This window comes from Pongo pygmaeus, chromosome 16, assembly GCF_028885625.2.
Source record: "Pongo pygmaeus isolate AG05252 chromosome 16, NHGRI_mPonPyg2-v2.0_pri, whole genome shotgun sequence".
NCBI classification, from domain to species: Eukaryota; Metazoa; Chordata; class Mammalia; order Primates; family Hominidae; genus Pongo; species Pongo pygmaeus.
In genome coordinates this window covers 80261414-80274274 of record NC_072389.2, presented here as the reverse complement: position 1 = coordinate 80274274, position 12861 = coordinate 80261414, and the positions used below count along the sequence as shown (strand labels likewise).

Below are 12861 nucleotides of genomic sequence, written 5' to 3'. Positions count from 1 at the left end.
GCTTGGTCTTCTGACTGGTACCACTGCCTCTTTTTTCTTCTCCTTCCCTATAGCCACCAGGAAAATCCATTGTGATCATGATATGGTCCTTGGTTACCTCTGCAGCCTTACTTCCTGATGGCCTTCCACAAGCATCCTTCCCTTTAGTATCACCATAACACTTGCAGTTCCTCACGTGGGCCATATTTTCTACATTTCCTCAGTCTCTGAGCCCCTACCTGAGATGCCTTTCTCTCTGCTGTTCTTTGCTTAGCCACTCATTCCCCCTGCCCTGGCCAGATTTAGCTTAAGTATTGCATTCATCTCCACCAGACTAACTTAAATATTTTGCTTTTAGGCTTTCTAGTCTCCTATGCACACCTCTGTCATAAAATTTAACACTTTAAAAAAAAATTTTTTTTTTTTTTGAGACAGAGTCTCACTTTGTTGCCCAGGCTGGAGTGCAGCGGTGCGATCTCTGCTCACTGCAACCTTTGCCTCCCAGGGCGAAACGATTCTCATGCCTCAGCCTCCTGGGTAGCTAGGATTACAGGTGCGTACCACCACACCCGACTAATCATTTCTATTTAGTAGAGACAGGGTTTTGCCATGTTGACCAGGCTAGTCTCGAACTCCTGGCCTCAAGTAATTCACCTGCCTCGGCCTCCCAAAATGCTGGAATTATAGGCATGAGCCATGGTGCCCAGCCCATTTAACACTTTTGATTGAATATGTACTTGTCTTTTCCACTGACCAGACTGAGTTCCTGTGGGCACGTAGTGGTTTTCATCTCTATATATCAGATCAAAATAGTTGCTAGCGCAGGGCTTACCACATAGTAAGTATTTTGTATACTCCTGTTGAATGAGCAAGGGAGTGAATGAATGAACAAAAGCCATTAAACATTGTGAGAATGTAAGATTAATACAGTTTTGTTGTTAGCAATAGCCTCTTTTTAAAGGCCAGCATTGTGTCAGTTGGATAGTTAGTGGCTGACCCCTGTCCTTAAGCACACAGCCCCCTTTCCTAGCCTCTGATAACTCATTAAAATGCAGTCCTGCAAAGGGGTAGCTGTTTGCTAATGATCTCAGTTTCATCATTCTTACCACTATTATAATTTTGAGACTTGGCTTTTTTGTGTATTTCAGGGCAGGTGACATTACGGAGTTAAAAATTCTGGAGATACCAGGACCTGGAGACAACCAACATTTTGGAGACCTTCATCAAACAGAATTAGGCCCCTCTGGTGCTGGCTGCCAAGTGGGCATCAATCAGAATGGCACAGGCAAGTTGGTCAAGAAGCCAGCCTCTTCCAGCAGTGCGCCTCAGAATATCCCTAAGAGGACAGATGTGAAGAGCCAGGATGTTGCCGTTTCCCCGCAGCAGCAACAGTGCTCAAAGAGCTATGTCGACAGGCACATGGAATCCTTGAGTCAGTCCAAAAGTTTCCGTCGTCGGCACAACTCCTGTAAGTAGGGTCAAGTTGATGTTTCTTCTCAGTCTGGTGTTTCAGGGCTATAAGCCATAAGCTCTGCTGCTCTTTAAACAAATCCTTTGTTATTCCAATAAAATGGGTGCTGGCTGAGCGTCACAGAAATACAACATGGTTCTCTTCCTCCAGGCCTAATTCCTCAAGATGTTAAGGGAAAGGAAATAAGCTGTTAGGGATGCCTGTGAGCTTCCTGCCCTCTCTTACCACTTCTTCAGGAAAAGTCTGCCCAAAGTTTACTGAGACTAACAGTGATGCTTTAAATCCAGTAACTACTGGGCGTGGTGGCACGCATCTATAGTCCCAGCTACTTGAGAGATTGAGGCACGAGGATTGTTTGAGCCCAGGAGTTCAAGGCTAATCTGGGCAAAATAGTGAGATTCTATCTCTAAAAAAGAAAAAAAAAAACAAACACCTTAAATCCTGTTACTGATGTTGGTAGTAGTGTCTGAGTTGAACCTGCACTTGGGCTGTTTCAGAGGATTCTTGAGTAACTTCTCTTCCTGTGATTTGAGTCTCATCCTCAGAAGAGAGGAGGGGACTGATCCAAACATCTCTGTGATCTTTGATTTTCTAGCAGACAATTTTTAATTTGCTGTATTTGTTCCTACTGACACACCAAGAAGAATGTGCATTGGTCTCTGTTGCTGCCCAGTTTTGTTTGATACTAACACATTATTAAATGCCATTTGCTGATTATAAAACCATAGTTGTGACCAGGCACGGTGGCTCACACCTGTAATCCTAGCACTTTGGGAGGCTGAGGCGGGCAGATCACCTGAGGTCAGGCGTTCGAGGCCAGCCTGGCCAACATGTTGAAACCTCGTCTCTGCTAAAAATACAAAAATTAGCCGGGCATGGAGGCGCATGCCTGTAATTCCAGCTACTTTGGAGGCTGAGGCAGGAGAATCCCTTGAACCCAGGAGGCAGAGGTTGCAGTGAGCTGATATTGTGCCACTCCAGCCTGGGTGATAGAGCGAGACTCTGTCTCAAAAATAAAATAAATAATATAAAATAAAACCATAGTTGTGTTGGTGGTATGATGGTGAGCATAGCTGCCTTCCAAAACCATAGTTAATTCACTAGAACTGTTCTTCTCCAACATATTTACTAGAATAATGTTATGATAGCGAATGATTCTGTTATGCTCCTTAAATTAATGTGAATGTTGTTTTAAAAAATTACTTCCAAATGGCAAACTATTCTTATTTTACTTAGATGGATTTGTACTCAGAGATGGTAGCAGAATGTATTAGAAATTTTAAGTGAGAGGCTGGGTGCAAGTGGCTCACACCTGTAATCTCAGCACTTCAGGAGGCTGAGGCAGGTGGATCGCTTGAGCCCAGGAGTTCGAGACCAGCCTGAGCAACATGGCAAAACCCCATCTCTACAAAAAAAAATACAAAAAAATTAGCTGGGCATGGCAGCGTGCACCTGTGGTCCCAGCTACTCAGGAGGCTGAGGTGGAAGGATGGCTTGAGCCAGGGAGGCGGAGGTTGTGATTAGCCGAGATCATGCCACTGCACTTCAGCCTGGGTGACAGAGTGAGACTGTCTCAAAACGAACAACCAAAAGAAATTTTAAATGAGTATTCATTAACTCATTTAAAATTATAAGCTAGAGTCATGCTATGGCAATACCTTCTAAAAGGCACAATTTAGAGTGAGCTAGGTCTCTCTAGACCCCACTCAGAAAGTTTATTACATAAAATTCCGGATACTTCTTGCTACCATTGTTGCTCCTCACACTGTGGTCCTGGTGGCAATGTAGTAAGGTTTTAGTGTGCTGGGTGAATTCTATTAATAGCTTGTGGTGTGACACCTGTGTCAGGGGCCAACATTTTAAGTTTTGGAGATGCCTGATTCAAGTGAATAAACAACTAAATTAAAACTAATTTTTTTTTTTTTTTTTTGAGATGGAGCCTTGCTCTGTTGCCTGGGCTGGAGTGCAATAGTGTGATCTCGGCTCACTGCAGCCTCCACCTCCCGTGTTCAGGTGATTCTCCTGCCTCAGCCTCCCTAGGAGCTGGTACTACAGGCACTTGCTGCCATGCCCGGCTAATTTTTTTTTTTTTTTTTTTTTTTTTTGAGACAGAGTTTCGCTCTTGTTGCCCAGGCTGGAGTGCAATGGCGTGATCTCGGCTCACCGCAACCTCCGCCTCCTGGGTTCAAAAGATTCTCCTGCCTCAGCCTCCCGAGTAGCTGAGATTACAGGCATGCACCACCACGTCTGGCTAATTTTGTATTTTTCGTAGAGACGGGGCTCCATGTTGGTCAGGTTTGTCTCAAACTCCCGACCTCAGGTGGTCTGCCCACCTCGGCCTCCCAAAGTGTTGAGATTACAGGCATGAGCCACCGCGCCCGGCTAATTTTTGTATTTTTATTAGAGATGGGATATTGCCATGTTGCCCAAGCTGATTTCGAACTCCTGACCTCAGGTGATCTGCCTGCCTTGGCCTCCCAAAGTGCTGGGATTACAGGCGTGAGCCACTGCGCCTGGCCTAAAAAAAATGTTTTAATGTATGTAATGTACAGTTTCAAGGTAGTTTCCTTTGGTGCATATGAAACAACTATCTGAAATGACGATGTTTGCAAATATGAGACTGAAATTCAGTTGACTTCTGTATCCTTAGAAAAACTGTAGAATGCTTGGATAGAAAATGATTCTTTCCATTTAGACTTTAACCTTTTCTTTCTTTCTTTCTTTCTTTCTTTCATTTTTGAGATAGGGTCTTGCTTTGTCACTCAGGTTGGAATGCAGTGATACGATCACAGCTCACTACAGCCTTGAACTCCTGGGCTCAAATGATCCTCCCACCTCAGCCTCCTGAGTAGCTGGGACTATAGGTGTGTGCCACCATGCCTGGCTAGTTTTTTTACTTTTAGTAGAGACAAGGTCTCACTATGTTGCCCTGTCTGAAAATCTTTTTTCTTTTACCAGAAATTGTTGATTTGTTAGAAGTTCAAATAGGCAGTTTATAATCTTCCGTGCACTTGAAGATGACCCTTATTAGCAATTCATATTATTTTTTACCTACATATTTTTCCCCGTTATTAACATCTTACATTGGTATGGTATATTTGTTATAATTATTGAACCAATGTTGATGCATTATCGTTAAACAAAGTCCATATTTTATTCAGATTGCCTTAGTTTTTACCTGGATGCCCTTGTTCCAGGATCCTGTGCAGCATATCACATCATATTTGGTAGTCATTTCTCTGCTTGGCTGTTACAGTTTCTCAGACCTTCCTTGTTTTTGGTGACCTAGACATTTTGATGAATACTGGTCAGGTATTTTGTAGAGTGTCTCTCAGTTGGTACTTGATGTTTGTCTCATGATTAGACTGGGGTTATATGTTTGGGGGTGGAAGACAACAGAGGTAAAGTACCATTTTCATCACTTGGTGTCAAGTGTATATATTATCACCATGGTTTATAACTTTTGATGTTCACCTTGATCACCTGGCTAAAGTAGGATATATCCAGTTTCTCCTCTGTAAAGTGACTCTTTCTTCCCCTTTATGTATGTACTCTTTGGAAGGAAATCACTATGTGCAGCCCACACCCAGGGAGTGAGAAGTTATGTTCCCTCTCCTTGAGGACACAGCATCTTCAGACATTACTTGGAATTCTTTTATGCCAGAGATTCTCTCTTCTCCCCCATTTGTTTATTTATTCAGTCATTTATTTATATCAGCATGTACTCATGGGTATTTATTTTATTTTATTTTATTTATTTATTTATTTATTTTTTATTTATGAAGTATTTATTGATCATTCTTGGGTGTTTCTCGGAGACGGGGATATGGCAGGGTCATAGGATAATAGTGGAGAGAAGGTCAGGAGATAAACACATGAACAAAGGTCTCTGGTTTTCCTAGGCAGAGGACCCTGCGGCCTTCTGCAGTGTTTGTGCCCCTGGGTACTTGAGATTACGGAGTGGTGATGACTCTTAAAGAGCATGCTGCCTTCAAGCATCTGTTTAACAAAGCATATCTTGCACTGCCCTTAATCCATTTAACCCTGAGTTGACACAGCACATGTTTCAGAGAGCACCGGGCTGGGGGAAAGGCCATAGATCAACAGCATCCCAAGGCAGAAGAATTTCTCCCAGTCAGAACAAAATGGAGTCTCCTATGCCCACCTCTTTCTACACAGACACAGCAACAATCTGATCTCTCCTTCCTTTCCCCACACTTCCCCCCCCTTCTTTTCAACAAAACCGCCATCGTCCTCATGGCCCGCTCCCGATGGTCGCTGTCTCTTCGGAGCTGTTGGGTACACCTCCCAGACAGGGCGGCCGGGCAGAGGCGCTCCTCACCTCCCAGACGGGGCAGCCGGGCAGAGGCGCTCCTCACCTCCCAGACGGGGCGGCCGGGCAGAGGCGCTCCTCACCTCCCAGACGGGGCGGCCGGGCAGAGGCGCTCCTCACTTCCCAGACGTTGGGCGACTGGGCAGAGGCGCTCCTCACTTCCCAAACGGGGCAGCCGGGCAGAGGCGCTCCTCACATCCCAGACGATGGGCGGCCAGGCAGAGACGTTCCTCACTTCCTAACGGGATGGCAGCCGGGCAGAGGCGCTCCTCACTTCCCAGATGGGGTGGCCGGGCAGAGGGGCTCCTCACATCCCAGACGATGGGCGGCCGGGCAGAGACGTTCCTCACTTCCTAACGGGATGGCAGCCGGGCAGAGGCGCTCCTCACTTCCCAGATGGGGCGGCCGGGCAGAGGGGCTCCTCACATCCCAGACGATGGGCGGCTAGGCAGAGACGCTCCTCACTTCCTAGACAGGGTGGCGGCGGGGCAGAGGCTGTAATCTTAGCACTTGAAGAGGCCAAGGCAGGAGGCTGGTAGGTGGAGGTTGTAGCAAGCCGAGATCACGCCACTGCACTCCAGCCTGAGCACCATTGAGCATTGAGTGAGTGAGACTCCGTCTGCAATCCCAGCACCTCGGGAGGCCGAGGCAGGCGGATCACTCGAGGCCAGGAGCTGGAGACCAGCCCGGTCAACACGGCGAAACCCCGTCTCCACCAAAAATACAAAAACCATTCAGGCGTGGCGGCATGCGCCTGCAATCCCAGGCACTCGGCAGGTCGAGGCAGGAGAGTCACAGGAGCCCGAGGCAGGGAGGTTGCAGCGAGCCAAGATCATGGCAGTACAGTCCAGCTTCGGCAACAGAGGGAGACCGAAAAAAGAAGGAGAGGGAGACCGAAGAAAGGGGAGAGAGAGAGGGGGAGGGGGAGGGGGAGGGGGGGAGGGGGAGGGGGAGGGGGGGAGAGGGAGCTCTTTTTTTACAAAGATGTGAAAGTCCGGAATTTATTTTATACTCTGGCTTATAATTCAATATTACTTTATTTTGGTACTCAAATTATTTCAGTTTTGGCTAGTCTCCAGTCTTTCACTTGGATCTCATGTCCCTTTGACATACTCCAGTCATTGTGGATTTTTTTTTTTTTTTAGTACTTAGGTACTTTCTGACACTGAAAGATGCTTACTACTACCACTACTACTACTACTGCTGCTGCTGCTGCTTCTCCTCCTCCTCCTCCTCCTCCTCCTCCTTCCTCCTCCCTCCACCCGCTCCCTCTCCCCCTCCCTCCTCCCCTTCCCTCCTCCCCCCTTCTCCTTTCTTCTTCACTAGGTATGCTCATTGCTCCTGGGTGTCACCCTTATAGCTGACAGCAAGAAAATATGTGTATATACTTCTCTGCAGAGTTCACAGAAAAGAAAATATATGTGTGTATATTTAACCAGTATATATATACATATTTAAATATTTCTATATGTAACTGTGTATATTGTACTATACTAAGTACTGATGTCTCCAACTTTAATCCATTACCACATGGATCCTTCTAGCCTTCTCCTTTTGCTTGTCTGTTACGTCTCACTCCAACAGTGAGAAACCTGTCTCCTATTGTCATTCATTCTTTACATAATTATTCAATTCCAGTATACATGTATAGTGGTATCAAAATTATTAACTCCTATCCCCATTCCTGTGGGAGACTATCAAATAGAATGTGGTGTTTACATACCGTTTCTTTTGCCTTTCATCTGACTCCATTCATTTCTAGAGTTATTTAGGTCTCCCATTTCCTTCATTGACTTGTTTCATATATTCTTAATACAGTTAATTTGTTTTATCACATTCTGCATTCCATCCTGGGATCTCCTAACCTCCTAAATGATTTTTAAAAATTTGCAAACACTAAGGCTCACTCTTTGTGCTGTAAAGTTCTGTGGGTTTTGACAAATACATAGCATCATGTATCTGTCATTACAGTATTAAACAGAATAGTTTCATTGTCCTAAACAATCTCTTGTGCCTTACCTGTTCAACTTCCCCCACTTCCCCCTGGCAACTACTGATCTTTTTATTATACCATCTCTGCAGTTTTGCATTTTTCCAGAATATCACATAATTAAAATCATACAGTATGTAGCCCTTTCAGACTGGCTTCTTTCACTTAGCAAGATGCATTTAAGATTCATTCATGTCGTTTTGTGGCTTGATAGGTCATTTCTTTAATTGACGGATAATGTTCCATTGTGTGGATGTATCAGTTTGTTTACCCATTCACCTATTGCAGGACATCTTGGTGGCTTCCAGGTTTTAGTTACTCTGCTTTTGCTGTTTTGTCAGTTTCCTTTTTCTAGATTGTTAACTGTACATAAATGAGGTAAAGAGATCATAGGGCAGTAAAATGTTACTATTTTTCAAGAAACTTATTTAGAATCCAGATTAGTTTGGAAAATGTTTGTGGCCTGGGAATTTGGCAATGAGATGTGGCTCAGAATAGGTTTGTGATAGAAGGTAGAGTTATAATTATTTTTCAACTCATTGAGCCCTGTAAGTAAAAAGGTCTGCCTTAGAATTTTCTCCAGTTTATGTACATTGATATTGAGACTAGTAGATTGATGAAGCTATAGAAATATAATCTGTCGGCTGGGTGTGGTGGTTTATGCCTGTAATCTTAACACTTTTGGAGGCTGGGACGGGCGGGTTGCCTGAGCTCAGGAGTTTGAGACCAGCCTAGGCAACATGGTGAAACCCCGTCTGTACACAAATACAAAAAATCAGCTGGGCGTGGTGGTGGGTGCCTGTAATGCCAGCTACTCAGGAGACTGAGACACAAGAATTGCCTGAACCTGGGAGTTGGAGGTTGCACTGAGCTGAGATTGTGCCACTGCCCTCCAGCCTGGGCAACAAAGCAAAACTCTGTCTCAAAAAAAAAAAAAAAAAAAAAAAAGAAAGAAAAGAAAGAAAGAAATATAATCTGTCTTCAGTTCTGGCTTTTAAGTGTTCTTTCAGGATTGCAATAAGGAGTTGAGGAATTTGTTGGTTTATAATAGTTAGCTAATCCAACACTGATGATTTAGCACAAGCAGATTTTAATCTCTTCTCTTGGGGTGGGAGTGGGTTTAAAGAATCATGTAAAGAATAGTTTTTCTGTGACCATTCAGAATGTTTGTCAAATAGACATAACATCAGTCCCAGGGAGCAGAGGGAAACCAAGCCTCGTTTAGGATGCAGCTCTGTGTATGGGTATAATTCATATTTATCAAATCCCAGTCACAGCTAAAAATGGTGACCATGAGGGGCAGATGAAAGGCATCCCTCTCTGAAATCTTAGTCTATGAACTTGAATAGTCATTGGTAACATGCAGTTGAATAAAAATTTAACAGGTAAGCTCTTTTGCCTGTAGAACATGAAAGTAGATAGCTGAGGCCGGGCACGGTGGCTGATGTCTCTAATCCTAGCACTTTGGGAGACTGAGGTGGGCAGATCACCTGAGGCCAGGAGTTCGAGACCAGCCTGGCCAACATGACGAAACCCCGTGTCTACTAAAAATACAAAAAATTAGCTGGGCCTGGTGGTGCATGCCTGTAATCCCAACTACTCGGGAGGCTGAGGCAGGAGAATTGCTTGAACCCGGGAGGTGGAGGCTGCAGTGAGCCAAGATCGTGCCATTGCACTCCAGCTTGGGCAACAAGAGTGAAACTCCATCTCAAAACAAACAAAGAAAGTAGATAGCTGGCCTTTAGCTCATTTATATTTTGAGAGAGGTGGTCCTATAGGCGTGACAGTGCCTCTGTTTAGCGCTGATTTCCCTTTTTCTCTTTGTTACTGGAGGTGGAGAGAAATGAGGAATGGAATTGAACCTTTTAAATGGAAAGATGGTCGATATTATCTTGTTGCAGTATGGTTGGGCTTTAACGGTCTGTTCATTTTAACAGTCATCCCACCACCTGAGGCAGGAAGTGAATTTTGCCAAGTTTTCATGGTTCTACTGAGGTTTTCTTGACTTTTAAACTTCCTTGGATGTGCTTCATATATCTAATAGGCTTGAAAACCCAGGGCCTAGAATTTGAGAGTTGAGAAGAAGGTCCCATATATTCTCAGGCACCTTCTTATGATGCCTGTTTAATCTGGCAGTAAAACATTTGTAGTTTAACATTCAGGTACCCTTTAGTGTGATAAGTGCAGGACAAAGTTCCCCCTTATAGTGTGTGTGTGACAAAAACCAATAAATAAGTGGCACTGAGGGTTACACAACAATGGGTTTGTTACAAGTTGTCCTGGCCAAAGGGCCTCTGTGCCAAAGGCTGGCAGAAAAATGGCACAGGAAGGCAGCCAGCCTGCAGTACTTGCATGGCCCTTGTAATTGAAAGGTAAAGAAATCTGGGAAGACTGTTTATCTTTTCCAAGGGAAGTGCTTTTCTCTCACAGTGGCCAAAGGCCAGTTTAATGCAGAGCAAGGCTCTTTGGGCTGAGTAAGCCAAGTACTGAGACAGCTTATTCACTCAGGACTTCCTAATATTTGTATTAAAGTATGAGGAAAGGGAAGAATAAGAGACAACTGAGCACATTAGCCTGCCTTGCATTTATTTCATATTTTCTTATCTTTCTCTTACTGACCTGTGATGTCAGTATTTCCTCTTGGGAAATATTTTTCACACTCTGCTTTCCTGACAGTGTTTAGAACATAGCTAGTCCTTAGTGTCTATGTCTCAAATGAATGAATCAACTCTGCATTTAGAGGAGTACAGGAAAACACCTGAAACCTTCTTCATACATCATCTCTGGGTTTTGTTGTAAGTTATGTTTGTAGAGTCCTACAGTTGAGCCAGAAAATGGTGACCAGTGCCCAGCATCATTAAGGCAGAATTAAGGCATCTCCCACTGTGGACCCTGTTAGTCTTTATAGTGGGGCACTTTGTCAACATTCTGTGAACAAACTTTACAGCTAGTCATGTTTGTTTTCTTTACTTTTCTACTTTGCATTTCAATAGCTCCTCATCATGTGGCATGATATGAAGTGGGTACTATTTATTAGCTTTTTTTTTTTTTTTTTTGAAACTGAGCAAAAGTTTTCTTTCTATGCTGCACTCTCTCCTCCCAAATAAAAGTTGAGTATCTCTTAACACAAAATGCTTGGGACCAGAAGTGTTTCAGATTTTGGATTTTTTTAAAAGGATTTTGGAGTATTTCTGGAATACCTACCAGTTGAGCATCCCTAATCCAGAAATCCAAAATGCTCCAATCAGCATTTTCTTTGAACATCACGTTGGCGCTCAGAAATTTTTGGATTTTGGATGTTTGGATTAGGGATGCTCAGCTTGTGCTTTTGAACATTCATATTGGTGTTCAGTGGTTAGCGCACTGCTTAGGGCTAGCAAATACTGGGCTAGTGATTAGAAAAGCAACTCATGCTTTTCTTTTTCTTTTATGTTTTATTATTTATTTATTTATTTGTTTTTTGAGACAGAGTCTTGCTCTGTCACCCAGGCTGGAGTGCAATGGCGTGATCTTGGCTCACTGCAACCTCTGCCTCCGGCTTCAAGTGATTCTCCTGCCTCAGCCTCTGGAGTAGCTGGGATTACAGGTGCCTGCCACCACACCTGGCTAATTTTTGTATTTTCAGTAGAGATAGGGTTTCGCCATGTTGGCCAGGTTGGTCTCGAACTCCTGACCTCAGGTGAGCCACCGCGCCAGGCCAGCTCGTGCTTTTTAAACTTTAGTTCCAGGATAACTGGCCTTCTACCAGTGTCATTTGGGAAGTCTGACCTGTCTTCAGAGTATTTGGGTCTTTGGATTCTAGATTCTTTCCTGTTTTCTCCTATAACTGTTTTTGTGCCTCTACATGTTCCTCTTTAGCAGTGTCTGAGCTTTATTCTTGGTTACCTGGTTTCAGGAGCTTTGGGTTTTATCTGAATGGGAGTGATTTCCCATTTTGCTTCCTTAACCCTGTCTTCTCCTTCATTGATCAACTGCTTATTTTCATCAGTCATTGTAATAGTTCCAGGATAGTTCATTTTCAGTTCATATTGGACATGACTGAAGTTTTTCCACTGAAGCCCTTGCTTTGTAACTCTTTTATATTATATTATTGTTAACAACTTTATCTTCCTGGCCTTTTCGTCATGTAACAAAGTTGGCATGATTTTTATTGCTTTTTCTTGTAGTTAATCTCAAGTTGCCCTTTTTTTATAACCTCTTTTTAGACTTCTAACTTTTGATTGGCTAGTGTTTGCTTTTTAAAAAAAAAAAATCTCTCTCTCTCTCTCTCTCTCTCTCTCTATATATATATATATATATATTGCTGTTTTTATTTCTTAATTCAGCAGAGTTTTGTGTACTTACGCTGAACCGGGCATAGTGTTGGGTGACAGGTGTGAATGACATCATTCCTGCCCTCTGTTGGCTTATAAACTCCTTGGGAAGTTAGAGCAAGAACACAGATTAACTACAGAACAAAGTAGGCAATGTAGCATAAGTGCTAGGTCAGTGGTACCCACACTGTTGTAAGTGGTCAGATGGGAGTGATTTTTTTAGCAAGGGTAATCAAAGGGTAATCAAAGATAGTGTGTTTGGGCCGAGTCTGTAATAGCAAAAATGAGAAATAACTTAAAAGTTAATCAGCAGGTATGATCTATGTGCTGTATATCAATATGGTATGATCTATGATTTATGCAGCCATAAAAAGTAAGATACAGTATTTGAAGAATTTTTTCATGAAACTCAAGGATGCTCCTAAGCGAGAAAGCAGGATACAAAACTTTATAAGATGGATGCAAATTTTTTACTAAAAGAAAATTAAAATACTATGTGAATATTTAGAATTTTCTGCATATTTTGTGCATTATCTGGTATCAACATCTGTTAACAAACATTATTTTTAAAAAGGAATACTCATTTCCTATTACCTTTGAATTATTTATTTGACCATTGTGCTGTACTGAATTGTTTTTCATTTTTGCATTGTGTGTACATTTTTTCTTTTTCTTTTTTTTTTTTTTTTTTGAGACAGAGTCTCGCCCTGTCACCCAGGCTGGAGTGCAGTGGCGCTATCTTGGCTCACTGCAAGCTCCACCTCCCGGGTTCAAG

The 12861-nt window shown here is 43.2% G+C and overlaps 1 protein-coding gene across 3 annotated transcripts in view; it reads left to right on the top strand.

The window, feature by feature from the left end:
• The window catches only part of EDC3 (enhancer of mRNA decapping 3), a 71665-nt gene that overhangs the window by 23393 nt on the left and 35411 nt on the right, over nt 1-12861 (top strand). For all 3 annotated transcript variants that reach the window (XM_054450239.2, XM_063652766.1, XM_054450240.2), the window contains exon 3: nt 1128-1447. In XM_054450239.2, the coding sequence (XP_054306214.1) occupies nt 1128-1447 (320 nt within the window). The remainder of the gene's footprint in view (nt 1-1127; nt 1448-12861) is intronic.